Source organism: Thunnus albacares, chromosome 20 (assembly GCF_914725855.1).
Source record: "Thunnus albacares chromosome 20, fThuAlb1.1, whole genome shotgun sequence".
Classification (NCBI taxonomy): Eukaryota; Metazoa; Chordata; class Actinopteri; order Scombriformes; family Scombridae; genus Thunnus; species Thunnus albacares.
Window position 1 is genome coordinate 10,912,091 of NC_058125.1, and position 27,810 is coordinate 10,939,900.

Consider the following 27,810-nt stretch of genomic DNA (forward strand, 5'->3'; position numbering starts at 1 on the left):
CTGGAAATGTCATGAAAGCTCCGTTAACAAGACCGACCAGCTTTTTTAGGCGCTCTCCTGTGCATTTAAAATGTGTATTTTGGGAGTAGTAATTTCCACGACACAAAAACATTGATAATGGGCCGGTACTTTATTTACATGCTGCAAAAATGTGAGATGCCATTGCCACTGAATGCTGCTGCTTTTACTGTGTCATGACTGTGGTTGTCAACAGAAGACAGGACACGTGGCTTTATTTGTATGCCTAAATCCCTACATGCTTTAATTACTGGACTACCAAGCATTAAGTGGAAAATTCATCATTCAACATCTACTGACCTAGCGCACAAATAATCAGAGAGAGAATGAACAGATTCATTAAATTATCAGAATATGATTAAATCACTGAGCAAATAGAAAATGTATGATATAGTAAGAAAAAAGCTGTAAAATATTATAGTTTACAATAATTATTCACATTCAAAGGCTTTACATCTCAATACATACACAACATGGCCCCTGAACATGACTTCAATCCAAATATGATTCATATATTAGAATTTAAATAACACAGAATGAACTAGAGGCTAGACAATAGCCATCAAATAACCTTATACAAGAATAAAAATACAAAAACTGTATCCTAATATCATTGCATTACTTGCTTCAGATTTTAATAATACATCATCTGTACATCACAGTTCTAGTCAGTTACAAGCCAGGTAGAGTATTCCATACACAATGTAACCGACTGCCATCAACTTGATTCATACAATTTTTCTAACTAGAGGCAAACGCTTCTCATGAGCGTTTCCTCAACTTTATAGACAGATACAGCAATTTCATCGGTTATTTGGATCAGATAGATATCCTTTAACTGACATCCAACCACATTGAGCCCTGGGCCCCAGGGCCAGAGGGTCCTATTCACCTATACTCCAGTCACACACTGCACACACAGACTCAGCTGAAGGAAGAGGACCTTTGGATAGGACCTTAAGGTAATATGTCAAAAATTAAAAGCATTATGATAATACATATTGCTAAAACAAGAGCACAAGTTAAATCAATCGCTTTAATTTCTATTGGGCCAAACATCAGAATGGAAAAAAAAAAAGACGACGAGCCAGTGAGCCCGATGAGGCAGTTCTGCCATCTTGTCCAGGGACAAAAGCTTTACTGTGATTGCTTCCGAGAATGATAGTATGTGTATGTATCACTGTTGATGAAGGTTTTCTGTTCAGCATGGGGTGGTCAGCACATAAGATTTTGTTTTCAATAGGACGTACTGAAGATGAGCAGACTATCCCACCAAAAAAAAAGAAAAAAGAAAGAAAGAAAAAAAAAAAAAAAAGAAATTGAAGAATTCACACCACAAAGAAATAGCCAGTGAATGGTACAGAACAGCCAAATCATCCAATAATATTCGCTATGGTTGCCAATGCAGTCAAAAATACCCACCTTTAAACTTGAATAAACTATATCTCCAGTGCCCTAGGAGAGAGAAGCGGACAAGGCTGAGCTACAAAACTGGCCATGCAGGAAAGATAAGCAAGTTATGATTAGGAAGTACAAGCTAGTGGCATGTTTACCCGCCCCCTGTTAGCAATACATCCTCAGTAACGGCTATGGAAGGCTCACACTTATACAGAGACTGATTCAGACCCATGTCTCACTGCAGACCGGCACTCTGCTTTGTTACATCGAGACCTTAATTGGACTGCAATAAGCAAGTACCAAGAGACTAAAAAAAACAACTCAAATACCGTGGGAATATTTGGGCTCTGACAAAAATATATATAGGATTTGAGTTTGGTAAACGTGTGAGACTGAATCAGCTTACAGTATCTGTTACAACTATGGAGTATATGCAGTAGAAGTGGGGCTGACTACAGCTTGCACATATGATGTAGGATTAGGATATGGTTTAATTAAAGATATCAGGATAGGCTCTGGTTCACAAAAGCTAGATTTTGTGTTATGGTATCATTGAAGCAGGAAACCAGTCCTTGCATTTGAGATAGTCCTAGCGGTACCCAAGCTTGTGTCCCTCTACACACAAGCTTGCCATTCTCTTTCCCCCCTGCAGAATGTACAAAAAGCAGATGTGCATGGTGGTAGTCTTATCATCCATACATGGAAAAATGCAATAGAAGCCTCACAGAGAGCACAAAGAACAAGCAAAGCAACCCTGAATCCAAAGTTGTATTTTTCCCCATGTTCTACTCAGGAAAACAAACAAGGTCTAGATGCCAGCGTCTCTAAGAGTTTGTTTACATTGCGGTGATGAAGGGCACTAAAGAGGGTGTTACTCTGCTCAGTGATTGGCCTCAGAGCTAAAGAGGAGTGGCCACAGGAGGAACTGTGCTCCTATAGGCCGGGGTTTTGGTGCCTTTGATAGATCTTTCTCCACACTTCCTGGATCTTCTTGCACCATCTGTCAGCATTTCCGCTGGGGTCCATCAAATAGTATGTTCGGTTAGGCTACAAACATCACAAGAAAGGAAAAAACAATATTAAAAAAAAAAGTAAACCACATATGAGGAGAGATTCTAAACTTTGGGCAAGTATCAGCATGTTGCTGGAGAAAAATATGCCGGACAGACATCGGAAATAGTCATGTACCGTGTGAACAAAGAAGGTTTTGAAGTTCTTGGCCTCAGGGCGTAGCTCTAGGGACCAAGGAATCTCCCCTTTCAGGACCTTGTTGACAGGATCCACGTAGTACAGGTGTGGTCCTTCAGTGAGAAGCAGCTGTCTCCGTCGAGCAAACAGACCCTGCAATGGAATGCCACACGTCTCGAGACATTAGTTCACCAACAGAGGGGGCTATGAGGCCATGACACTTTCCTCTCCACAGCAGGGAATTCCCCTTTACTTTCTATATGCCAGCAGTCAGAGCAAAACTCAACTGATGAGCCAACTGGAAAACCTGTCCACATTGTACTTTGAAGCTATCAAAAACACAGCTACTGTATAGTCTAGTTGGCAGAAAACTCTTAACCTTTAAGTTTGAACTTCTTATATTTTTAAATATACAATAAATATGAAAAAACAAATTATATGGGTAAGAATTCACCCACCTTTCGTTTGTCCACTGGGCCCATTTTCAGGATCAGGTTATTCTCAACAAACTGGTGCCTGTGTAATTAAGCAAAAGCAGATTACCAACAACCCTCTCCTTTACACTCATTCATCAACAACAAATATGCATTAGCAGCTACACAAATACTTGTCTATAACATTATAATTAAAGTTAACTTAGTTTCACATTTTTTGGACATGCACAAGACTTCAATGCGAGAAGGATTCAGATATAAACGGACACACAAACAGATCGTCAATCGTCAGGGGTTTACCAGGGGTTTCCAGTGGTTTGTTTGTCCAGCAATAGCAGCTTCTCCTCTTCAGTGAACTGCAGGTCCAGCTCAAAGGAGTTGTTGTCCAGGTCGTGGATGTACTGCTCAATGTTGCTGCTGGACCTTTGTGGGGGCGTGGATTCGTGTGGTGACAGGGAGTGTGATGAGCTGGACTGGGCCACCTGCATGTTGCTGAATTGGCTCAGGAGGTCGTCGTACTGAGGTTGGAAATAAGATAGGTGATGTTTGACTGAGGATCTGTGGTTTGTAGAAGGTTTATGTGGGAAACGTGTGTTTCAACAAGACATCCCAACTTATGTCTGCCCTTGAATAAGCAAACAATAGACAAAAAAAGAGAGATAAAATATCTCACGTTTCCATAGCAGTCCTCATCATCCTCAGACATGGCTGGCAGGTACGGGGTCAGCTTGGGGGGTGTCTGTAGGTGTAGGTCACTCCAGGAGATGGTGTCAAAGAAGGGGTGCTGCTTCAAAGGGTCATACCCTCCCATCTCCTCACACCCAATCCGCTTTGAGGGGTCCAGTGACTGAAGGAAAAACAGATATGATGTGTTTTCATTCAGTGTAAAAGCACTTCCCTGTAAATAACACTGGCACAGATAACTCATTTAACAAATAAATTTCCAAAGTTACATTTCATTGTATCTTACATGTATGAATTATTGCATACGACGACCTACCAAAAGCTGTTTGACAAGATCCTTGGCTCTTGGGAAGAATTTCTCTGGGAATTCATACTCCAGCTTTATGATCTTCTGGAATATTAGGTACTCATTTCTACATAAATGTATGAAACACAAGAGGAAAGGCAAAAAAATAAAACTGTTAAGGGAGGGTATCAAGTGAAATGTTGTTTGCTAGACTGATAGAACTACAGCAAATTTATTCTCAAGTCTAGTATTTGTTGCACTTGAAATAACACTGAAAAATAAAGTTTTTCCCCACAGTTATTTTTGGGTGTTTGTGCCTTTATCTGACAGTCATCGTATAGAGAGACAGGAAGTATGGGGAGAGAAAGCGAGAGAGACAAGAGAGGAACGACATGCAACAATGGTCCCCGAGCCGGAATCAAATGGTTATGTGGTATGCGCCCTAACACTTTGATTACCAGAGCACCCCTGATTGGCCATTATAAGAGCATGAATTAATGACCATTAACTGAGCTGCGACAACAACATCCCTTTATACTTACCCAGCTCTGAACGGTGGTAAACCAGCCACCAGCTGATAGATAATACATCCCAAGGCCCAGAGGTCAGAGCTAAGAAAAAAAAAAAAAAAAAAAGGAACAAAGTTAGAGAAATAAACTTAGTGATCTGATGCCAGGCTTATCTGACACAACATGAAAACAATGATTAGCAACTGTATGAGTTGCAGGATGACTAAACCTGATTACCTCTTGCAGGCTGATTTCTCCGTTAGCAGCTCTGGAGACACATACTGTGCTGTTCCAACAAAGGAGTTTGCTCTCGCTGCCAAACAATGAAAATAAATGATAAAAAGACATGAATACATTTATACTGCTCACAAAAGGTAAAATGCCTAATTCATGGCACTAATACACCTGTTATACTTTATGTTAATGGTAAATGGCTGCATTTATATAGCACTTTTATCCACAGCACTTTACAATGTTTCTGTTCACCCATTCACACTCACATTCACGCGCATGCGCACACACACACACACACACGGCGGCAAGCTACCATGTAAGGTGCTGGAACAACCATTGGGAACAAATTGGGGTTCAATATCTGCCCACACTTCCACATGTGGACAGGAGGCACCGGGGATCGAACCCCCAACATTCTGACTGTGGTTGTACCTTGCTTACTGTCTGATGATAACTGTTTTGCTGTTCCAAAATCTGTTATCTGGATGTGCATCTCTTCACTCAGAAGAATATTCTCTGGTTTCAGATCTCTGAAATGAACGGAACGGGTTGTAAATTATATGAAGGAAAAAAAAAAACACTTTACAAGGTTTGAAAATTATATTAAGAAAAATGCAAAAAGTCAGAAAGTCTTACCTATGTATTATCCCCTTATTGTGTAAGTATTCTAGAGCACAAACTATTTCAGCTGAGTAGAATCTAGTGCAGGTCTCATCAAATGAACCAATTTTGCGAATGTATTTCAGGAGCTCTCCATTCTTAGCGTAGCTGAGACCAAAATCTAAGAAAAGCTAGTTAAGGATCACTGTGATTACAAGACATCTATGCAAAACAACTGGTAGGTTATTGATATAAAACATGCCTTGACAAATTGAATTTGTTAAAGGATACACAACTTCTCATCATCTTGAAATGTGAAGAAGAGCTTGACGAAGAATGGGTGTTCTAGATTTGACATCAAATCCCTTTCTCTTTTCACGTACTGGGCTTTGTTCTCCTTCATAATATGCCGCTTCTCTAAAATCTTAACTGGAGAAGAGGAAAAAGAAAGAAAATAGAGTAAGTAAAGTAGTAAGAATACACAACACAACTTTTCAATCTTGATAATTAAATGTAATTCGCCACATTAAGCAAAAGTTGGTGGATTACTACTTACTTGCAAATTCTTTCCCCGTTACCTGCTCTCTTGCCAGGACAACCTTGAGAGAAAAAAAGAAAGAAATACAACATGGTATATTACTTTCATGTCAGACTTAAGAGAAAATTTAGTAACTCTTAAGGTCTGTCTTGTCAATTCACCTCAAATGAATCGAAGATGACTCATCCAAGTACATTAATCAAAGGAATGCTAGCATGTAGCAACATCTATCCAGGTATAATTCAAAAGCTAAGTGGAATGCATGGTATATACCGTCGAGAAGGAGCCCTCTCCCAGTATCTTGCCGAATCTGAAGTCCTCTGGTTTCTTCTTGCGTGGCTGAGGGGCCTGAGCGGCCGGCTGTGTGCGGAGGTCTGCGCCCTGGCTGCTGGCAGACGCTCCTACAGCACGGGCCCCTGAGGCCGAGCCCTCCATGCTGGGACAGTGGCTACTGCTTGCGCCTGGGATAGCAAGTGGCGAGCAGGAGTCAGGGTGGTTTCTTACCATTGATGGATGCGAGCAGGAACAAATGACAACGCTGGGCTGAATGGGCACAACATCATACTGGAATGAGAGAGGGAGCATTCATAAAACATCAGTTAGTAGGGTGATGCAGTTAGAGTTCTTGTTTAAAGGCCATGCCCACATGTGGTTTAAACAGTGAATCATCACTTGGGGACTATTGGGGACTGTGCATCCTTGCTTCAAACTATCAAAGAGCACCATTTAATGCACCCAAACACTACTACTGTAAATGCATGATTTGTCCCCTTCATCATGACTAACAACAGGTGTGCTGGCAAGTCAACAATGTCCAGCAACTTTGAGGCTAAATATTGGAATATACCAACTGTGATAACTGCTTCCAGTATCAATGTGTACATCAATTTATAGAAAATGTCACGTTGTCTAGTTGCTGTTCAGAAATTTGAACTGCCATGTTAGTGTATTTTCACCATTAATAAATAAAATGACAATAGTAATAGGCATTAAACAGAAAATATTAATATTTCAATATTTTCAAAAAATTATATATACAATTTCTTACATTTGCTGGTGCAGCAGAATATAAAATAAAAACGATATAATGCTCTACAAAACAAACAATTACCCAACCTTTTTACAGAAAATGTGTACATGACACTAGAAGAGGTGGGGTTTAGAGGATCTGGACCATATAGTGTAGACACACTTTCCAAGGTCGCCAAATTAAATTTACTGCAGCTAAAAACTCTTGGTGGGATATCATAACTTTGACATGCAATTTAAAGTGAGACCACTTAAGGAACATAGTCTAGAATTAATAAAGACATGCAACAACTATTGAAGAAGCCGCTTCTGACCTGGTGGTCCCACCCTCCACCCTCAACTATGTCCAAGTTACTGTTTTCATGTGACAACTGTTCCTACTACCTCAAACTGCACTGAACTTTGATCATGTACATGATGATTGTATGTACATGATCAAAACTGTCATGGCAGCTAACAAAATACTGGTGAGAAACCCATCAAATAATTGCTGAAGACTCAAAAGATAAGCAGCGACAGGTTGTGCTTTCAGATAACTCGTTTTGTGCTTCTCCCAACTTTAGTTATTTTTAACTTACTGAACTACTATAACACTCTGCTGTTCGGGTTACAACTCAAGTCAACGTTAGTTCAGTTGGCCTAGCTTTTTCTCATTCAAAACCAAGGTGTGGCCATTTAGCTGCCTTTATCCGGACTTGACTGTATGGTTGCCAACTGGCCATATAACTATCTCCTGACCATTTACTATTAGTCATCCGTGTAGTGTTTGATAGAAAAATGCCAGCTAACGTTAACATAACCCTGAGTACTCGGGCATCATCAGGCCTGTGCGAACTTTCTCTGCTAGGAAGCTAACGTTAGCTCCTGCTGCCTTGTCAAATAATGCCGGCCATCTCTGACAGCGAGTTATAAACTTACAGCCTGCAAATTAGCCAGCGTTAACGTTAGCGAGCCAGGTAACAAGACAACTAACTTCAAAACCCGTATCGCCACTTTCATGGGGACGTTACTTCGTCATACGCGAAGTTAGTGTGCTGTCGTTATTTTCAAAATGTGACAGGTAAAAGGTTGACAATTGAACTGTACAACGTTAACTTTAAAAGCTTTCTAACCGAAAAGGTGGGACGTAATACGGCTAGCTACTGTTAGCTTAGCTAGCGGTGGCATCGCTCGGGAAAGCGCGAAGCTGTTTAGCTCACATTAGCCAACAGATACTGAGCAAAAGGAAACTGTTAATACATCCTATAAAACTAACATAAAGTGCTACGTCGGCGCCAAATCAATTGAATAACCTCTAAACATCGATAAAGCCAAGTGTAACGTAGCAAATCTTTAGTGTTGTGTTAGCCAACATTAGCTGGGAGCTAACGTTAAACGGTCTTTTGCGGCTAGCAGCGCTCTTCAACATGAAGGCCCGAGGTAACTATTTGTTGTCAAAACAGCCGCCACACTGCACATTTAGAGCACCGGCTTCGAGCTGATATTCACGTTAAAGCTGCAACACTTACCAGCTGACTTGTAGCTCTTGCCATGGGAGTTTTCCACGAGTATTTATTTGGAATAAAAATAATTAGAGAAGCTCCAGTAATGGCTGCCTCTGCGCCTTCATTTTCGAGCTGTGACGTCGTTCCACAACAATGTTACCGCAGGACAGCAGAGGAGAGTCCCGCTGTGTCCGCCCCCCCTCCGCCACATTTACAACATACTCTACTTCATCTCACTGATGCAGATGATCATTAAAATACACACTGTACGATGTATAAACATTCTTTGCGCCGCTGTGTTTCACACTGACTAATAATGCTCTGCATCGAGGTTCATCTATACGACGAGTATTAGGTCCTCAATGAGAGAGAATATTTTTTTTTGAGATTACGAGTCATAATATAACGAGAATAAAGTTGTAATCCTATGAGAAAAAGTCATAATATTACAAAAAGTTCTAATTCTACGAGAACAAAGTCTTAACTCTGCTAGAAAAAATCATAGTATTACCATTAAAGTCATAATTCTGCAAGAAAAAAGTCATAATATTATGAGTAAGGTTGTGATTCAACGATAAAGAAAAGTCAATGTTATGATAATAAAGTTGTAATTCTACAATATAAGTCATATTATTACAAGAATAAAGTTGTACTTCTACAATAAAAAAGTCAATATTATGAGAATAGAGTTGTAATTCTACAATACAAAAAAGTCATAGAGAATAAAGTAATTCTACGAGGAAAAAAGTCACATTACAAGAATAAAGTAGTAATTCTACGAGAAAAATTACAACTTTTTGTTGTAAAATTACCTCTTTATTCTCATATTATAACATGTTTCTCATATTACAGCTTTTTTTTCTCACAGGCCTAATATTATGACTTTATTCTCTTAATATACGTATAATCACATTTTTCTCAAAATGTAACAACTTTGCTCTTGAAATCTCTACATTTTTTTCATCTGTGTGGCCCTAATACTCTATAATACATCTACAAGTCTTTTCTGCAGTTTTAACTTATGTAGAAGCAGCGTGAATTCACACAGCTCCAAACTCTTTTACTGATCAAGAGGATCACAAGGCTTTATTGTTGCATGCACAGCAACACAGCAAATAGCAACACTGAAGGCAGTGAAACTTGGCTCCTTCAAGCTCTAGTTCCAATTAGAGGATATAGTAAAATGAAAGAGGAAGAGCGAGACTAATTAAAATATATAGAAATAAGTGGTAAATATATAAATAAGTATAAATAAGTGTATCATAATTACAATAATTGATGATCTCATTATTGATCAAACCAGCCAGCTGAAACTGTGGCAACACTGTATCCCAACATGTACCTACAACTGAATGAAAGTTAGAAATATTCATTTATTTCTTCTGCAATTAAATACAAAAACATATGTTTATTCATTTACAATTTTCATATTTTTTGGATACTTGTACAAAACCGTCTAGCCCAAAATAACTTTCATTTTATGTAGGAGTGATGTTGAAAAACATTCACTAGTCCTTGTATTAAAAGGATCCATAGTTTAAATATGCTTTATTGTGTTGACTTTGATTCTGTCTCTTCCTCTTCCTCTTCATCATGTGAGACTGTTGTTGACTCATCGTTGTTTTGCACTTTTTCATCTTCTGCTTCTTCTTCATCGTCCTCTGATGTGTCAGTGTCCTCGCTAGAATCATCATCTTCTGGTGCACTAAACACAGAAAAGACAGTTTGTTGATCTCAATAAACAAACTCATCTAAAACTAATTAGGGATGCACAGATTTGTTTTATAAGAGTCTACAATATTTTTAATGTCTACTTTTTTACTAAAGGTCACGACAGGTCACTCACTTGCAAATTTAACAGTTGTATGAAGTGACATAACACTAGAAAAACAAATCTAAAAATGCTGATTCTTCACTTGAGCACAGTTGGCAGCAAAATACGGGATCAATTCTGATATTACATTTATCAATGTACACGTCACTAAAAGATGTATCTGTATAGAAGAGTGCATCCAAGAGAGTACCTCACTCTGATGGAAGTTATATATTCAATGCCGTCATGTGCAATACTAATCACTTACCACTGACGTCTGTTGAGATTCATAAATTCTACTCCCGAGTCAACATCAAATGGATCTGTGAACAAGACCTATGATTAGCTTTTGTTGAGAAGAAAATTATTTCAACAATAAAGGTCATAACTCGGACACAAATTGCATCTCTCTCAATGTATGAGGCAATTTTCAAGAGATGCAGAGAACAATGAGTCTGGTTCCAGACTCGTGAATCACTGCCCAAATCTCCAATTTGTTCAGTGATTCATATAGAATCTAAGTCAAATGAACAAAGTGAAACACAATAGTAATCCAGTCTGATAATCAGGATAGGAAACAATGCAATTTTGCTTAATTATGTTACTTTTAGGTAATTTGTGAAGCTTAAAAGCCTCAAGAACTGTGTTGTATGATTTTTACATCCCAAAGGTTGCACATGAAGCAAAACTAATAAAGACAGATGTGTGACAAAAAACAAAATGACCCCAACCACCACTACAATACAAAAATATTAGCAAAACACACACTGGATAGGACCCCAATATATTTATCCCCTATTTTACCGAACTCTTCCTCCTCTGGTTTAGCCGTAAGAAAGTCCTTTTCTACAGAGAGCAGCTCTTCCTCTGACTGGCACGCAGCATAGCGCTGCAGCAGAACTTTATTGAGATCCAGGAACACTTTCCCCCACTTGAATTTCTTCAACAAAAGCAATGCCAGTTCTTCAAAACCTGGAAAATCAAATATAGTGTATCAGAATTTCACTGCTATAACAGCGATCATTTCAGACTAACTACAAAGAACACCCACCAGCTCAAACCTTACCTACAATACAGAACGTGGCAGCAAAAGCCTCAACGCAGGATAACTTGCAAGGCTTGCCGTAGTTGACAGGGTTTGCAGCTACAAGGTACGGCAGTAACCTGGGATGACTTCCAATCATCTTACTGAAGGGAGTTTCCTCCAGTTTGGCCCAGGAACAATCGATCACTGCTAACCCACTCTGGGCCACAATCTCTCTGTGAATAAAGACCCACACAATTTTTTTTTTTTTTTTTTTAACCACAATTTCATTCAAATTAGATCACAAAACAAATTGAGAGTTAAGAGTCACACACAAAACCAATGGATAGATTCATTAAGTGCATTTAATTTTTGTTTTTTTAATTATTGTTTTTACAATTAAGATCAATTCTGATCCTCAATTAACCATTTTAGTCAATATCAAATAAAAAATACTTTGCCGATGAAACCATGCTAAATATTAAACATAGCTAGGGTTTGATGTTTCATTTTTCATGCAAGTGCATATCTTAACTCTTTCTGGCTGCTCACTAGACTTTGAAAGAAATCTTATAGACAAAATCATTGATTGATCAGTCCAAAAAATGACCATTAGATGAATTTGTTGTGCATCATCAGTGTGTGTTACAATAATAAAAAACTGTACAGATTATTTTCAGTCCGGCAGTGATTTTAATGAGTTCAGCATGGAGGACGTAACTCAACACACCTGTCTGCTGGCGTCACATACTTTGTGCCCATTGGACTCAGTATGAGTCCATTAAATCTCTGATTGAGGCGCAGGTTCCGTACAAATCCTTTGCGCACCAACTTTCTGCCAGTGCAACGTTTGGGATCGCAGTGACCCAGCTCCCACATGGCAAGTGGACAAGGCAGTTTCACCTGAGGGGCTTCTGCTCCCTCCTCCACGTGAAGGCTCGCTGAAAAAACACAGTGACAGTGGACAGACGTACATTGTGATGTCAGTGTCAACACCCCTCACTTTCAGGGTTTTCATTTTGCAATTTTTCCTCAAAGGTAATTATCATTTACTCATCACATATATGGTTGACAGAGGTGGTGTGCTGTTGTATATCAAATCAACTCATTTTAAAAGAACATGAACCACCTACATTGTTACAACTATTAGATCATAACAAAGTTTATATATCAATGCTTTATGGTTCCATTCTTACTTTAAGTAATGTTTTGTAAATGATGTACTTCTAGTTTGTATACATTGGTACATTTACTATAAATTTTCCTTCCTAAAATATATAATTTTGCAATTTTATACTGGAGAACTATTTTACTTTGTACACTCTTGGTTTTGTAGCACACACGTAAAATTGGACATGAGCACAAAACAGTAGAAGCACATTTTAAGATGATCAATATTCAATGCATCTTTACCTTCAAATGCAGAGTGCATTTCTTCTGTAAAGGCCTCTAATGATTTCCCTTTCATTTTATGCGCTTTGGCTTTGCCCTTGTTGTCACAGCGCACAAATTTGCCCTGTTTTTTTCGTCCCATGTTGCATTCAGTGGACTGCTACTTATCAACTGTCAGATTACTGTCGGTTTTAAAACTGACTCGCAACTGTTTACATATTGCACGCTATTAGCCAACCAGCTACCACGAGCATGTTTGACAAAAAATAATTCGCAAAAGCAAATGTTTCGTATTTTATCCTTGCGTACACCCTTCACAAACTCATAGAAGTCATCACAATAAACTGACACCTGCTTCTATTTATCCTGTCCTGCTTTTCATACAATTTAAAACACAGTTTAGTTGGTTCTCGCTACTTTGTATCGTGGTTAGCACGTCGTAAACCACGACGCAGAAAGCGCAGGCGCACATCTTATTTTGCTCACGTGATCTGTCATGTGACGAACAATCATCAAGTAGCTAAAAAACTATAACCGGAAACACATTTTAGTCATTGAAAAATCAGCCATGCACTGTTTGTGTAACGAAATATATGATTTATTAAGGCTGTGGATGGTCTGTGCTTCTCTTTTCAGTAAGTACTTCTACACTCCGCTGAGTGTATTTTGTTTTTATGACAGTAATATTAAACCAGGTGCGCCTCATTGTGCAGAAATAGAGTTGAATCGAGTCTGTTCTTTTTGTTTACACAGTAAAACATGGAATTGCCGGTAAAATGAAGATTGTGGAGGAGCCAAACACATTCGGGTTCGTTACATATGTATATAAAGTAACGTAATTTTTTAACCATTTGATATTTATGTCAGCACTCTTCACTACTCTGCACTATTTGTATCCCGTTTACAGTTCTCAAAAACTGTTTCACCTGTACATAGTGTCACAGTCTTTTGTGTATATATCTGAAGATTGTTGTGTTGTTATTGTGTGTTAGTACATTGGGAGCCACTAAACCAGAGTCAAATTCCTTGTCTGTATAAACATAATTGGCCAATAAAGATGATTCTGATACTGATTAAGCAAAATGATGTCAGTCACAGTGTGCTTCTTCTTCTTCTTCTTCTTAGCCCCCTTTCTATTCTGACAGATTGTTTTCTCTGTTCAGGTTGAACAATCCTTTTCTGGCTCAAGGAAACAGACTACAGCCTAAAGTAACTCCAAATCCAGTGTCTGGTAAAAAAAATAGTTTGACATTTTATAGCCTACAATTTATTTAATCCTGTCTTTGTGTGTTGTGAAAGTTTATCAAGCAAATAGTTGGTATATTTACTTCAAGTAATCAGCAAATGTTCTTTTGATCATCTAATCAATGGATCTACTAATCATGTCAGCACTGTTGTCTTTCTCAAGGCCCTGCACACCTTCATCGGTTGGCCGGAAAGTGCTTCAGTCTCTCAGAGTCAACGTTAGTATTTAACTTCACATGTCATGTGTGCATTATATTGTTATTCTCTGTTTTGAATGCTGGTTAGTTGATGTATGTTATATCAGTGTATCTGGAAAAAAACAAACATCATGATATTTGTGTGACTGGTCACTTTTCAGGTATAAATATGAATTCTGCCCATTTCACAACATCACCCAACATGAGCAGTCATTTAGATGGAATGCCTACAGTGGGATACTGGGGTAAGATGCAGCAGAGACAACCTTTTATTATTAATGCAAATGTGAGTATTTGAATATTAGGCAGTATGTTGAAGTTGTGTTGTAAGAGGAGCCTCTTGTGTAACAGGATCTGGCAGGAGTGGGAAATAGCAAACAACACTTTCACAGGCATGTGGATGAGAGACGGTGATACTTGTGGAACCAGAAACAGAGAAACAAAGGTTAGTGGGGTTTTAAATGTTTAAACTCATTCTGGTAGTTATTTAATGTAATTTAGGGGCTCCTAGTTGCTTCTGTCAGTGTCTGACTCATAACAGTTAATTTGACCCCTTTAAGTAGTCACCTCAGAGCCATGATAGCTTTAAATCAGACAACTATCCAATCAATACATCAACCTAAAATCATTTTCACTGATAAATCAAGAATATGAACAATGGAAAGTTTGTTGTGTAACTTGTGTCATGTCACTTTTCTGTAGGTGAGTCTCGTCTGCAGTGGGAGCAGCAAGCTTGCTCAAGTCTCAGAGCCCAGCACTTGTGTGTACTCGCTAACCTTTGAGACCCCGCTCGTTTGCCATCCACATTCTCTTTTAGGTAAGAGACAAAAGAACTGTATCAGAGCACAAGTCAGCAGCCTAAGTCAGTGGTAATTGAGATTTTTATCATTCATATGCTCTTTTTAAGTGTACCCAAGCCTGACTGAGAACCTGCAAACGGAATGGGATGAAGCTGAGCAGGCTCGCTATGAAGGTCTTATTACTGATCAGGTAAGGAGCAGTTTAGCTGAAAACAGCATGACTCGTGCTATCCTGGTTACTGAGTAGTTCATATTCCATTTACATTAAATTTCACTTCACTCATTTGTATTCTTAGCTGTCATTTTCATGTAAAATGCTCCTGTTTATGTAATAATCTTGTGTATATTTGCTGCAGGGATATAATAATCTTCTGAGGGATATTTTTGAGGATGCTGGTTTCCTGAAGAGCCAAAAAGTGAAGGTGAAGCTGCCGGAGGTTGTAGCCAATCCAGAAACGGACAACTCTTTACAAAAATGTACCGAGGTGTGTATATTTATTACAAAGATTTGAGTACTTTTCCAAATAACAGCATAAATAATATTTCAGTGCTGCTTAACATGTAAGACAGGAAGTTGTTTACACGCTCTACTTAATATATTTTTGTACAGGACCTCCAAAAACAGAGAGAAGAGATTAAGAGACTGCGCGCTCTCCTCAGTCAACACAATATTCCCTTTGATTCAAAGCCAAGTAAGTCACTGAGGCTGTCTTCACTCAGTTGAGACAATCTTATACAGTATGTAGTAACAGTTTTGTATGTAATGTGTTCTGCTGTTTGTCACAGATGAAGCAAAAGGCACAGTGAGTGTGACGGTTAAGGATCGACACTTAAGAGGAGATGACGGCCTTTTTGATCAGCTTTGAAAATCACCCGGGATGAGTCACTGCCTCCACTCTCCATTCATATCTCCATCACCTGACTGGATTTGAAGATTTTGTTTGGTCAGTGTGAGTGACCGCGAAACTGGCTGGACAATGTTGCTGTCACTGAGGTGACAGGACAGCAGCGCAAATATACCTGAGAAGTGTGAAAGACAAAAACTGAACTCATTTGTGGATTGTTACACTTTCCAGACTCTACAGCAGAAGTAAAAACCTTTCAGAGGAGCTACAGAATGACACTGGCTCCTTTTTTAAGACATTTCAACAGAGAGGAAGATCTTGTTAAATGATAAAATTGTGTAAACATGCAGCATATTGAGAAATATGAAAAGGTTTTAAGGGGGAAAAAAAAGTTGTATTCATGTCTCAACACTTCAATGTCTTCAGCTGTTTCACAGACTTTTTACAGGAGAAAAAACTGTTACGGATGAAGAATTACACTAAAACTTATTTCTTTCCCACCTTTTTTTCCCCCCAAATGGTACACTGAACAACTGTGAATGCCTTGTACCAGGTGGAAGACATTTTGAGAAAATATCTACAAAGGGTGCAACACCTACAAGGGTATATCTACAAAGCAACAACTCTTTCTCCTGTTGGACCAAATAAAGAGCAGGATCTAAAGCATTTGATTAAATAACTGTTGTTTTCATGTGTATTTGTGTCAGACCAAAAGGCAAAAGTGATATAAAAAAAAAAACAGCTCAAATAAAAAATGTAACAGCCGCCTTCACCTAAACTCTCAGTTTCCTTCCTGTGAGAAGTTTGTGACCTCAGTTAAAGTGTCAGTGTCTCTCATAGTGCAGTAAACCTACATTTCCCCTGACCCCACAGCTGCTGCCTTTGACCTAAATCTATACCTGTTTTGGACACAGAGGTGATTATGGGCACAAGACTGCTTGGTTATATATGTATATATATATATATATATATATATATATATATATAACAGTGTGGTATGTAGAAGTTGTAATTACATTTCGGCAAAACCAAGCACATAATGAGTCAGATTTAATTTGAGAATGAGTTACATGGGATACATTAATCCAAAAAAGAAGTAGAGAAACACATATCTAACACACACAAGTATGGATCATAAACTATTCAGTTGGAATGAGTTTTTGTGACAAAACCAAAAGGTTTTTTATCATGATTATAACCTTGAGTGTATGAGAAAAGTTATTCTCATCAGTGACTTCACAGATTATGGGCCTTGACACGCACAAACATGTCTTGAGTACAAACATTCCTGAGACTTTTAACTGCAACAGTCTCTCAGCTTTCTGTTTCATCTGTGGGGAATTATATTTCTCCTCATCTGTCCATACTGGTGAAACTGGCCGTTGACTTCTGAATTCTTAATGTTTAGAGATGGAGAAAGTCATGAAAATCAACAATTGCACTCCTGTGCTGCTGGTGTAACTTGTAAAAGAAATGATACTTTTCAGATTTTTTTATGTTTTGTTGTTTTTGGGATAAGACTGCAACAATACACACATGATTATTGTCAATCTATGGAGGAGAAAAAGACACATGTACATACAAAAGACATGTCTGACACTGGTGATATCATCAAAACCCCTCCTATCCCTATGAACCAATCCAAAAAACAACATATAAAACAACAATTTCAGTTCAAGCTTGCGATCAGGGCAAACTTTCAGTCCACTGATGTTTCAGTCTTTTTCTGGTAAATGTGAGGTCTTCCTACATGCTGGAAGGTCAGGAGAGCAGTTGGATAACTTCTCTGGCTCTGTGCGCCCTCTGCTGGACAACTTTGTCCTCTGGTGCTTGTCCTGACTCTTGGACCAGTACTAAGGCTTTCTGCACTGTGGTGTCCTTGGCTCCTCCACGTAGCCCCTCCAGGTACTGGAGCAATATGGAGAACTTCTCATCTGGAACCTGAAAACAAGTATTTTGAATTGATTGTGTTGCTTGTATCCTGTTGTCTGTCCATTAGTGTTCATATCTTTACTACTCTTTAGTCTTTAAAAAAGCAAGTAAATACATAGATACTAATGGATAGTAGCAAATATTTACTGCAAATAAAAAATAAAGTAATTGTAAAAAGAAGCATATCAATGTATTTTTAGGGCGGATCATAAATATTGGCAGTGCAAAGATGACACATCACATAACAAAAATGACTTGAATGAATTTAGAACTACTGACAATGACTTTGTGGATTTACCGTATTTGGTACACATTTGTCATTATTTATTCCACACTTTAATAACGACACAAAAATGGTCAAATGTGTCATGAGGCCTTTTTAAATGGAAATTAGGGAGCTGGTGTAACTTACACTAACCAAACAGGAAGACATTGCTGTGAAGTTAATGCCTCTCCCGCTCTAAACCTCAGCTAAAAAAAAAAACAAAAAAAAAACTTCCCCCAATCTGAAATGATCACATTTACCATTTCGGAGTCAAACATATGCTGCAGTAACCACGTCTGCCTGGTCTTCTGGAACTTCCACTCTGTGCGATTTTCAGCCCAGCTGCAAAGACAAATGCAGATCAAAAAGAAGTTGCGGGTAAGGGCTGAAATATAACATCATTTAACTACCCACAAAAGCACATACTGCACGTATAGGGGGTGGGACACAAAATCATAAAGACAAAGACCATCCAGCACAATAGCCCTGCAACAAATACCACACTTCTGAAGCTTATAATGCTCAGTCTATCTTGAGAAATGATCATAAAAGGTGTTGATTCAACTCAATGATCATTTGTGATATGCTTTGTATTGTTCTTGGTATTTTGTTCTCTTATATACAGTACCAGTCAAAAGTATATAGACATGCCTTCCTTTTCTCTTGAGTGAGAAAGTGTGTCCAAACTTTTGACTGGTACTGCACTAAACAAAGGGAGGACAAAATAACAGAAAAACTTTTAAAAAACACTTTCTTAAAGTTGTGTAACTCACAAGAGAACGGGCAAAATCAAAGCCCTAGAGGCAGAGATACTTCCCACAATACAACTTGGTAGTATCTTTCATTTGATCCTGATTTTCAGGATCTTTCATCATACATCTTTCAAACTCTGAGCCCCGACACAGACTTTGTTTAAAAGTTTTAGTCTTTGGTCGAGATAAGAGAAAATGCCCCTGATGACATCGTCAGGGGCATTTTCTCAGACTTTAGAAAGCTTCCTTCAGAGTGACCAGAGCTTCTTTACACTGGCTGCTCATTATGACTAGTTAACTGAACTTTACAGTTGTAGGCAAAAGTTTGGGCACCACTTAATTGAAAAAAATGTAAACACAGCCTCTCTAAGATATGGAACATAAAACACAATATTTTCAGCAAACATTAAAGCATAGATACTTTTTATGTCATAAATTGAACAAAAAAAAAATAAAAACATCATTGTGGCATTTACAAAAGTTTGAGGACTTTACATAGTACTTAGTAACACCACCCTCAGGCAGATATCACAGATTTTCTCCTGTTCGTCCTTGCAAAAGACTTCTAGTTCTGCAATATTCTTGGACTGTTTTGCATGCACATCTCTTTTAAGATCTACCCACAGATTTTCAATTATGTTTACATCAGGGGGCAGTGAGGGTCATTCCAAAACCTTCAGCTTGCATCTCTTGAGGTAGGGTTAGGGTTAGGATTTTGAGGTATGTTTAGGATCATTATCCTGTTGTAGAAGCCGTCCTATTTTCAGCTCCACCCGTGCAATGTTTCCTGTGCCACTGGCTGCAACATAACCCCAAAGTATGATAGATCCACCCCCATGCTCAACAGTTTGCAAGGTGTTGTTTTCATCAAATGCTGCTCCTTTTTTCCTCCAAACATATCTTTGCTGATTGTGGCCAAAGAGTTCTATTTTAACTTCATCAGTTCACAGCACTTGTTTCCAAAACAAATCAGGCTTTTCTAGATGTTCCGTTGCATACTTCTGACGTTGGATTTTATGATGTGGACGCAGGTAAGGTGTTCCACTGACTCTTCCATGAAGGTCTTGTTGGTGTAAGCATCGCTGCACAGTGGAACGGGGCACCACCACTCCTGACTCTGCTAAATCTTCCTGCAGGTTTTTTTGAAGTCAAATGGGGGTTTTGATTTGCCTTTCTGACCAGCATACGAGCAGTTCTCTCTGAGAGTTTTCTTGATCTTCCAGATCTCATCTTGACCTTGGCAGTTCTCCTAAACTGCCATCTCTTAATTACTTTTTGCATCGTGGAGACTGCAAGCTGACATTGTTTTCCTATCTTCTTGTCGCCTTCACCTGCGTTGTGGGCATCAATAACTTTCATTTTCAGAGTCTTACACAGCTGCTTAAAGGAGGAACCCGTGGTTACTTAGTGTTCACACAAGGTTTGAAGAGTCAGATTATTTGTAAAGCTTTGAAATTGGCACCAGCTGACATTTCCTAATGATAATTGTTGACATGCCTCAGGCCTAACGGGCCGATTAAGATCTGAGACCTTGTAAAAAGAATCTGAGACTTCAGAACTCTCAGGGTGCCCAAACTTTTGCACATACCGCAATGATGTTTTTATTTATTTTTTAAATTTATGACATATATTTTTGCTAGAAAAAAATGGTTCATATTACATTTAGTGCCAGTGGACCATGTGCATAAAGAACCTTGTGAAACAGTTTTAATCTTATATCTATATCAGTGTTAAAACACCTGAAAAGTACATTTAAACTACTGTGTTGTTTATGTGTGGACACTGACATTGAGCTGCTTTGGACCTGCCGTTTCCTGTGTAAGCAGTGATGACGTCATGAGCAGGAGACTAACATGCTGATTCCCCTGTTCTGTCCTGAATAAGAGTGTTTTCTTACCAGGTGAGGTAATCTAACGCCAGCTGAGACGCAGTGGGTCCAGGTGCCTCAGCTTTCTGTGCAGTCTTCCCCTCATCTTTAAGCCTCTTCTTCTCCTCCTTTTTTAGGATCTTCTTCATCTTTCTCTCCAGGACCCGCCGCTCCTCGGGACTCAAGTCCTCCTCTCCCTCCTCTCCCTCCTGCTCATGTGTCCCTGCAGGGTGACTGGGTGGATCTGAAATCTGTCGCATCAAAGCAAAACAAAAAGCTCGTGGGACTTATCTACATTAACAGACCTTCCTCTGTAGACCCTTATCATCTACAGTGTTCGTGTAAACCTTTATCAAGCATCCATAAATAACTCACACTGATTGTGACTGAATAAGACCAAATTAGAACAAGTTTTTCAGATTTATATACATTGCTATTTCCTGCCAATTCATTTTACAGTTTTCTGGCTCACTTATTTGGGGTTACTTTTTATATGCCTCCTTAAATAACGTTTGATTTCTAATGACTGTAAAACTCATGTGTTTGTTGTGCAACAGAATAAAAGACAAGTGAAAGATACATGCACTTTGTCTGTTTGGATCGCTTCCTGTTGCATTGCAGTTCAGAGGGACGTTTCCTGTGTCTACAGCCTTATGAGATCAGCATCACATGCATTTTTAAGGTGTGGTAAAGTTTTCTGTGGTGCGCAACATCCCTTCTGCACTGTATTTGAAGCACTACTATTCACAAGGTATGCTTGCGCTGTTTAAAAATAACCGTCTGTTTTTGCCAAATCATACAGAAGAACCACGAAAAGCAGGTGTTCTATGAGTGGATTTTTTCTCAACACTTTCAGTTTCATGACTGAGACACTTTGCTGGGAGACAACACTCACAAAGATAAAGAGAGAATGTGTTATTCTCACTTTGTAACAGAGTGAAATTGAAAATCCATGCGTCTGCAGAATAACTGATGCATGGCAAAAGACTGACTCTGAAGAAAATTGTTGAACCATATTAAAGCAATTTTTAGCTGTCGGTGCCCACAGCACAACTTATAAAGACTGTATTTGACTCTCACGGCAAGTTAAACAAGGGACACAGTATGCTCTCTGATTCAACCGACCTAACTCTACACGGTGATGAAAAAAAAAAAAAAAAAGAGGGAGGGGAGGAAAAGATTTTGATCACATGGCCACGAAGTCATTCTGAAAGTATGCTGGTGGGTTATTGCCCACAGAAATATAAAAACCCTTCATAGTGAGCGGTCGTGTCCATGCTACGAGCATCATTTTCAGAGCTTTTTGGCTTTGAGTCAGTCGGCAGCGTCGGGCTGGTAGATACAAACAGGAGACGAGAGGGTGACGAAAGCAAAAAAAATGGTAAGTGGAAACATGTGTTTTCACTGTGCAGGCAGTTCCTTAAAGGGCTTGCAGACAAAGACTGGCCAACAGGGACAAGTAGCCGTAGAAAAAAATTCAGAAACTAACTTTGTATTATTTCTACTGAACATGAACATTTCTGATGCTTAACAATAACCTCCAGCATTTCAGTTAAACTGAGTTAATTTAGGAAGGTCCAGCAGGTTATACCAGCTACCTGTACACTTACTGCACATTTATGATGAGTTGACTGGATTTCTGCTCATCCCCTGAAGGGAGGAAATGCTTGACAAACAGTGGAGGGTGATGCTTGCTGAAGCCGACAAGATTTCACCAGTGGGTGTGTTCTCTTTTGTTTTCCAGTCAAATCAAAGTGCAGACTTGTCGACCACTGTGGGGAGCACCACATCACCATTAGCCGACGCCTCCACCCCTGACACTTCCACCACCACCATCATGGTCAACTCCACTTCAGCGGTCTGCTTAAGCTCTGAGTCTATATCACAAGAAATTGCAGCCAATGACATCATCTCCAGAGCAAACTATGTCTACGGTTTCTTGGCTGCTGTGGGCTTCATCGCAGGCTGCTTCCTGCTCTACAGCTTCATCCAGACCTACAGAGCCCAGAGACGGCTTGCCTGGCTTGACTGCCTGCTTTGGGTCTTTTCTTGCATCCAGCTGCTGCTCCTTCTCCTCTCTCTCTACGCCGTGGCCTACAGACCGAAATACCTGACGACTACACATTTGGGCTGTGCTGCTCTCTCCTTCACCATCAACACGGTCTCTCTCTGTGGCCTGTTTGTCTTAGTGCTCATGGCTTATGTCCTAACACTTGATCCGCCATCCCATGCCCTGCTGAGGAAGCCTGGGGTCTGCTCGGCTCTAGTGATCCTGACCTCTGTTCTGATCTCTCTGGTGCTGGCTGGGATTCGTGGACCCAAAGAGGGGTTACAGGACAAGGGCATGTGTTCCATGGATCGAGTCTGTCCCCTTGTTTCAGATAAGTTGTATGCAGCAGCTAAGTTGTGCCTGGCTTTTCTGATTCCCTACATTCTCCAACTGGGACTTCTCATATGCGGCTGCGTCCGGCAGTGGAAATCTAAAGGACGCTTCCTTTCCGGGTCTGAGGAGGGTCCAGTGTTCCTGACAGTCACTGCTGTGATGTTTTTCTGCCAGCTCTTCTACAGCGTGGTGCTGCTGAGAGGAACCCAACTACAGACGGAGGGGAGCAATGATCGAGTGTTTCTGAGCGTGGCGGAGTTTGTACTGTTCTCAGGGAGCAGCATCAGCCTGCTGCTCGTGCTGTTCATGCACAGGCCATGTCGAGAGAGTCTCCAAGGAGCGTTTAGGCAGCTGAAAGACTGCTGTCAAAGCTGTCGAAGCCCAGGGCGCACACAACCCAACAGAAACATCATAGCTCCCCACATTGAGATCTCAGATACTCTGCAGGACATTGAGTCATAGAGGAATAAAACTCTCTCATCTAGAGGACAGAACTCTTCTGATGCATCTCATCTCATTCACTTTTAAAATGCTTTTGCCTTTTCATCTTCTGAAAGTACCCGTAATTTTTTTTTAAACATAAATGTATTCTCTTTTCTAGCATCTCCAGTGGCTGAAAATTTGCAAGCTATAAGCTATTTTTCCTAAATGTAATTTTTTGTACATTATTTAACAAAAAATAAATATACAGAATTGTGCAAAATGCTGGCAAAGTCCTTATTTATGACAATATATTTATTCAAATCAACAGCTATGAATATTAATAACATAACAATAACAATATTAATGACATAACAGATTTTACTCATCTTAGACACATCTCTCTTCTCAGAATCAGACTCATAAACATGATTTGCACAAAAGCCCATCTAGACAAAATGCCTGGAAAAACATCTGCAGCACCCAGAATGCCAAATAGGAAACATTAAGTGTAGGAACATAGAAGTCAGTTTCTAAATTCAGTCCAGCTGCTGAAATGCCAGAAGTGTTAATATTCCTCAGGGAATGACTTTTTATAACTGTTAAAGAACTAAAAAAAACAGAGGAGTCATACTCTGAACTTTCCAGCTCCTTTCAAGAAACTGACGGGCACCTGTTCTAGGAATAACTGATCTGAATGGATCACACATGTCAGCACAGAGTGGCACAAAATCAAGGACCAGAAGGAAAATTGAGACGGGAGTTGGGTTGCATAAGATTTTGACGTCATGTGAAATGTCAGACCTGATAGTTTAACTCCATGATTTCATAGATGTTACTCCTTTTTAAGAAAATCCAAATGTCATAAAATCATTAAATGAAAATGTGACGCACTACAACACCAACACGAGGAATCATCTACAGTCTCAAACAGCTGCCTGTAAAACAGAATAAAAAGCAAAGATTCTGTAAAATAAAACACTAAAAGAAAGCATCTTTTGGTGTTTTCGGGAGTCTGAACAAAGAAAAGATGATCAGCCTCTATCCATGTCTGTCCTTCATCTTGTTTAGTGTAAACATGCTGTTAGTCTGTCGTTGCCAAAAATCCCCTGACTCCCATATTTACGTATTTTAACATTCGACAATCGTGGTCGTGCTCACACTTCAGTGCAAACGTTGACAAGTTGGCTCCATGTCCAGACTTGACATAATTATTCATGAACTAAAATAATATGAAAATGCACAGAGGCTGTTCAATATGTCTACTTACAGTACTGTTAATAAACTGTAGTTAAGATGTAATGTTTGGTTAAAACATCTGATTTGCCTGTGTGCACCTGCATTGTGTGTGTTTGTGTGTTTCTTGATGCAAGTGGTGGGTGGCACCACGACACTTCTCTAGCTTTACAGTCACTACCAAAGGACAGAGAGATTTAGAAAGACGGCGAGCTGTGCAACAAAACTCAGGTAAGTTAAAGCTGTTTTATATTGATGTCTTCAGTGCTGATCACAGATCATTTTAAAGCTAAATGTCTAGTTGTGTCTTATAGTTTCCAATAGAAAGTCACTGTATTTGTCAAAAGTATCACAAATTTGATCAATTATTCTAAAGCAGCATAACTACTGTTACAATTTGTTGCATTTTTTGGATATTTTATGCCTTTATTAGACTGTTGACAGTAGAGAAATGACAGGAACAGAGGGGAGAAAGACAGAAATCAGGAGCAACATGCAACAAAGGTCCTTGGCCTGATTTGAATGCCAATTATATTTCATTAATTTATACTGTGTATAAAATGTCTGCCTACTGGAAGTGTATTCTTTAACACTACATTTAGCTTTTAAGAAGCTGAAAACAACCTCTGGACTCACTGTAGTTCTCCTCTCTGTCTAGAGCAAAACCTGAGCATCAACTCTTCAATCCAACTAAGAAGGCAACAGCTCGTAAAGACAAAACAGATGGCACTGCCATCTCCGCAGGGTCTAAAAACCCTTGGAAAACTAAGAACTATAGCAACTTAATGGTTAGCTACTGCTAGCACCAGCTCATCACCAAAGTGTGACATGGACATGACAATGTACGTGGACTATAAAGTCATCACTGAGAATAACTTCACTGTTCCACTGAATGACACAGTTGTCTCAGATTTTCTGCAGGCAGCTTCAGAGAGTCATCAACATTACATGATCAGCCTCCTCCTCTCCAGCCTCTACACAATATTCTTGTTCCCTGTTGGCTTCTTTGGGAATATCCTCATCCTCATTGTCAACCTGGACCACAGAGGCCAGCTGACAGCCCCGGACCTCTACTTTGTGAACCTGGCTTCGGCTGACCTCGCCCTTGTCGCTGACTCTCTGATCGAGGTGTTCAACCTGAAGCAGGGCTACTATGAGAGGGTCAGCCTCTGTACCTTCATGAACCTTTTCCAGCAGGTCAACATGTACAGCAGCGTCTTCTTCTTAACCTGGATGAGCTTTGACCGGTTTGTCGCACTGACCGGCTCCGTAGGTCGCAGCATGCCGCGCGCACGCCTCAGCTGCTGCCTCATCTGGGTGTCCTCATCCTTGCTCACTGTGCTCCCCTTCGCAATCGCTCAAGCGCAGCACGCTGGAGAGCTCCACTTCTGCTTCGCAAACGTGTCCCAGATTCAGTGGCTGGAGGTGACGCTGGGGTTCTTGCTGCCTTTCTGCGTCCTGGGTCTGTGCTACTGGAGAATAGCGCAGGTGCTCCAGCGCAGTCAGAGGGAACAGCAGCAGAGGCCTCGCAGGCAGAAAGCCCTGCGGATGATCTCTGCAGCGGTGTGCGTCTTCTTCCTCTGCTGGCTCCCAGAGAACATATTTGTGAGTGTTCACCTCCTGAGAGGTGACACGAAAGGCAGCACACTACGGCAGGACTACCCCCTGACAGGTCACGCAGTCAGGCTGGCAGCCTTCTCCAACAGCTGCCTGAACCCGCTCATCTACAGCTTCCTCGGGGAGACCTTTAAGGAGAAACTGAGGCTTTTTCTCCAGCAGAAGACCAGATGGGCCAAAATGAACCAGTCATCCTCAGGAAACTCCAACTATCAGCCTGCTGCAAGCTCATGCAGACGCGCAACACGCGAAGCAGCAAACCAGTTCAAACATTCAAGCTCTAACAACCTCCCACAAACTGTTATACTCCCCTCAAATAAAAACCAACTCCATACAGTAGGCCACACAGATATTAGTTAACAATATATCTGTTTCACATGTGATAAAGACAATCAACGGACAATATAAAAGCAGCAGCACTCCTACTGTTCAGAAAACTCCTCTGTTAAATAATTTATTCAGGCTTTATGCATAACATTTATTGGAAAGTGGGGATCAGTTACTTTAACCTCAACTGTAAGAATATAATGTGAACTCTCACTTACTGGTCTGAATGATGACATTTTTAAGGCTTCAAGAATTTAAACTGTGGTTTTCAGTACCTTTAAACACCTTGTTTTTAAGAAACAATAGAGAATGTGATGTACAAGACTAGGTTATCACCAAAAAGTTTTCTGTATGGAGCAACAGAAATCAGCAGTCTGAGTTCAGCTGGCTGCCCACAGAGACTAGAAACATAAAATGCTGTGTACTTTTTAAAGGAAACAAATCTCAGCATTCTTACCTCAGTTGGTTTTGTCTTCTGTGTTTGCTCTGTCAATTGTTTCCTTTTGCGTTTCTTGTCTTTTTTCGGTTTTTCATCATCTGCTGCAATTGTTTCTTCAGGGATCTGTACTGGAGCCTCCTGAATGGGATAAAGAAAAAAAGATTAAATATATTATGAGTGATTTTTGGTTGGTAAGAGTAAAGTAATGATTTATTGTTTTATTCACCTCTACATCCATCCGTTTCCTTTTCTTTTTATCTTTGTTGTCCGTCATTTCTTCCACATGATCTTCACTGTCGTTTGAACTCAATTTCTTCCTTTTAGGAGGATTTGATTTCAAAGATTTGTCTTTGGCCATGATAATGATTAAGTCCTACAAAGAAAAACAAATGTGCATGTTATTAACAGACAGATAAACAGACACAGGGGTATTACATACTTCCTTTGCTATGATAAACCTTTGTTAACTATAACAAGAAAATATTGACCTCCACTGCAACTCAATAGTTAAATGGTCAACACTTAAATTTGCTTGAATTTTGACTTTATTCCCCGAAGAGGAGTAAATAAAGAAATACAGGCTATTCGATTTTCAGGCAAACTTATGCTGAGTCCCGCGATGCCCACATAAAATATTTTAACCACCAAAACTTTATCATGGACTAAATATTACTTTTATCTGTTCTTTTTTTATCATTACTGTTCTTAAAATGTTCAAAATGCTAAACTTACATGTAGAGAGAATGAAACGTGTACCGGAGCACTCCACAACAAGCATGGGCGCTCAACCAGGAAGTAAAATCACCTTGGTGAAGCGTCATTGGACAGATTTCTTTCCCTGCTTTGTGATTGGT

At 39.6% G+C, this 27,810-nt stretch overlaps 5 protein-coding genes across 6 annotated transcripts; 2 read left to right on the forward strand and 3 right to left on the reverse strand.

Annotated features, from left to right (window-relative positions):
- Positions 1 to 111: 111 nt before the first annotated feature.
- On the reverse strand, positions 112 to 8,611 carry pdpk1b (3-phosphoinositide dependent protein kinase 1b). The gene is made up of 14 exons (XM_044337542.1): positions 8,427 to 8,611; positions 6,163 to 6,453; positions 5,908 to 5,950; positions 5,643 to 5,780; positions 5,388 to 5,532; positions 5,184 to 5,281; positions 4,755 to 4,830; positions 4,551 to 4,619; positions 4,039 to 4,135; positions 3,712 to 3,885; positions 3,339 to 3,556; positions 3,063 to 3,120; positions 2,605 to 2,757; positions 112 to 2,463 (listed from the first exon to the last, which is right to left on the reverse strand). Exons 1-14 carry the CDS (start codon positions 8,448 to 8,450, stop codon positions 2,350 to 2,352), a joined length of 1,698 nt encoding a protein of 565 aa, XP_044193477.1. The 5' UTR covers positions 8,451 to 8,611; the 3' UTR covers positions 112 to 2,349.
- A 1,322-nt stretch (positions 8,612 to 9,933) lies between these two features.
- Positions 9,934 to 13,123, reverse strand: tsr3 (TSR3 ribosome maturation factor). The gene is made up of 6 exons (XM_044337546.1): positions 12,653 to 13,123; positions 11,970 to 12,180; positions 11,282 to 11,475; positions 11,020 to 11,187; positions 10,484 to 10,538; positions 9,934 to 10,107 (listed from the first exon to the last, which is right to left on the reverse strand). The coding sequence occupies exons 1-6, from the start codon at positions 12,771 to 12,773 to the stop codon at positions 9,951 to 9,953; spliced, it is 906 nt and encodes a 301-aa protein (XP_044193481.1). The 5' UTR covers positions 12,774 to 13,123; the 3' UTR covers positions 9,934 to 9,950.
- Positions 12,197 to 15,970, forward strand: gnptg (N-acetylglucosamine-1-phosphate transferase subunit gamma). 2 transcript variants are annotated; one of them, XM_044337545.1, is made up of 11 exons: positions 12,197 to 12,277; positions 13,385 to 13,439; positions 13,795 to 13,862; positions 14,040 to 14,094; positions 14,235 to 14,318; positions 14,425 to 14,518; positions 14,776 to 14,890; positions 14,981 to 15,063; positions 15,230 to 15,358; positions 15,484 to 15,565; positions 15,660 to 15,970. In XM_044337545.1, exons 1-11 carry the CDS (start codon positions 12,220 to 12,222, stop codon positions 15,737 to 15,739), a joined length of 903 nt encoding a protein of 300 aa, XP_044193480.1. In that variant the 5' UTR covers positions 12,197 to 12,219; the 3' UTR covers positions 15,740 to 15,970. The 2 variants fall into 2 exon arrangements, with proteins under 2 accessions (XP_044193480.1, XP_044193479.1); XM_044337544.1 differs by lacking the exon at positions 12,197 to 12,277 and adding an exon at positions 13,124 to 13,266.
- Positions 15,971 to 16,751: 781 nt separating this feature from the next.
- LOC122971082 (uncharacterized protein C7orf50 homolog) lies at positions 16,752 to 27,798 on the reverse strand. The gene is made up of 6 exons (XM_044337549.1): positions 27,689 to 27,798; positions 27,183 to 27,329; positions 26,975 to 27,094; positions 20,565 to 20,785; positions 18,176 to 18,257; positions 16,752 to 17,659 (listed from the first exon to the last, which is right to left on the reverse strand). The coding sequence occupies exons 2-6, from the start codon at positions 27,312 to 27,314 to the stop codon at positions 17,480 to 17,482; spliced, it is 735 nt and encodes a 244-aa protein (XP_044193484.1). The 5' UTR covers positions 27,315 to 27,329; positions 27,689 to 27,798; the 3' UTR covers positions 16,752 to 17,479.
- LOC122971078 (G-protein coupled estrogen receptor 1-like) lies at positions 20,792 to 26,964 on the forward strand. The gene is made up of 2 exons (XM_044337543.1): positions 20,792 to 21,915; positions 22,279 to 26,964. Exon 2 carries the CDS (start codon positions 25,402 to 25,404, stop codon positions 26,548 to 26,550), a length of 1,149 nt encoding a protein of 382 aa, XP_044193478.1. The 5' UTR covers positions 20,792 to 21,915; positions 22,279 to 25,401; the 3' UTR covers positions 26,551 to 26,964.
- Positions 27,799 to 27,810: the final 12 nt, after the last annotated feature.

Excerpts from the sequence above, each read along its gene's own strand:
- LOC122971078 (XM_044337543.1), top strand. The coding sequence starts at position 25,402 with ATGGACATGACAATGTACGTGGACTATAAAGTCATCACTGAGAATAAC.
- pdpk1b (XM_044337542.1), bottom strand. The coding sequence starts at position 8,450 with ATGGCAAGAGCTACAAGTCAGCTG. Across the intron at positions 6,454-8,426 it reads CAAGAGCTACAAGTCAGCTG|TATGATGTTGTGCCCATTCA; the intron begins GTAAGTGTTGCA and ends CTCTCATTCCAG. Across the intron at positions 4,620-4,754 it reads GAGAAATCAGCCTGCAAGAG|CTCTGACCTCTGGGCCTTGG; the intron begins GTAATCAGGTTT and ends TTTTTTTCTTAG.
- tsr3 (XM_044337546.1), bottom strand. The coding sequence starts at position 12,773 with ATGGGACGAAAAAAACAGGGCAAATTTGTGCGCTGTGACAACAAGGGC. Across the intron at positions 11,188-11,281 it reads TGCCACGTTCTGTATTGTAG|GTTTTGAAGAACTGGCATTG; the intron begins GTAAGGTTTGAG and ends TTGATTTTCCAG. Across the intron at positions 10,108-10,483 it reads AATCTCAACAGACGTCAGTG|TGCACCAGAAGATGATGATT; the intron begins GTAAGTGATTAG and ends TTCTGTGTTTAG.
- gnptg (XM_044337544.1), top strand. The coding sequence starts at position 13,200 with ATGCACTGTTTGTGTAACGAAATATATGATTTATTAAGGCTGTGGATG. Across the intron at positions 15,064-15,229 it reads AAGGTCTTATTACTGATCAG|GGATATAATAATCTTCTGAG; the intron begins GTAAGGAGCAGT and ends TATTTGCTGCAG. Across the intron at positions 15,566-15,659 it reads TCCCTTTGATTCAAAGCCAA|ATGAAGCAAAAGGCACAGTG; the intron begins GTAAGTCACTGA and ends TGTTTGTCACAG.
- LOC122971082 (XM_044337549.1), bottom strand. The coding sequence starts at position 27,314 with ATGGCCAAAGACAAATCTTTGAAATCAAATCCTCCTAAAAGGAAGAAA. Across the intron at positions 20,786-26,974 it reads AGAAGACAAAACCAACTGAG|ATTTCAGATCCACCCAGTCA; the intron begins GTAAGAATGCTG and ends TTGATGCGACAG. Across the intron at positions 17,660-18,175 it reads ATATGTTTGACTCCGAAATG|GTTCCAGATGAGAAGTTCTC; the intron begins GTAAATGTGATC and ends ACTTGTTTTCAG.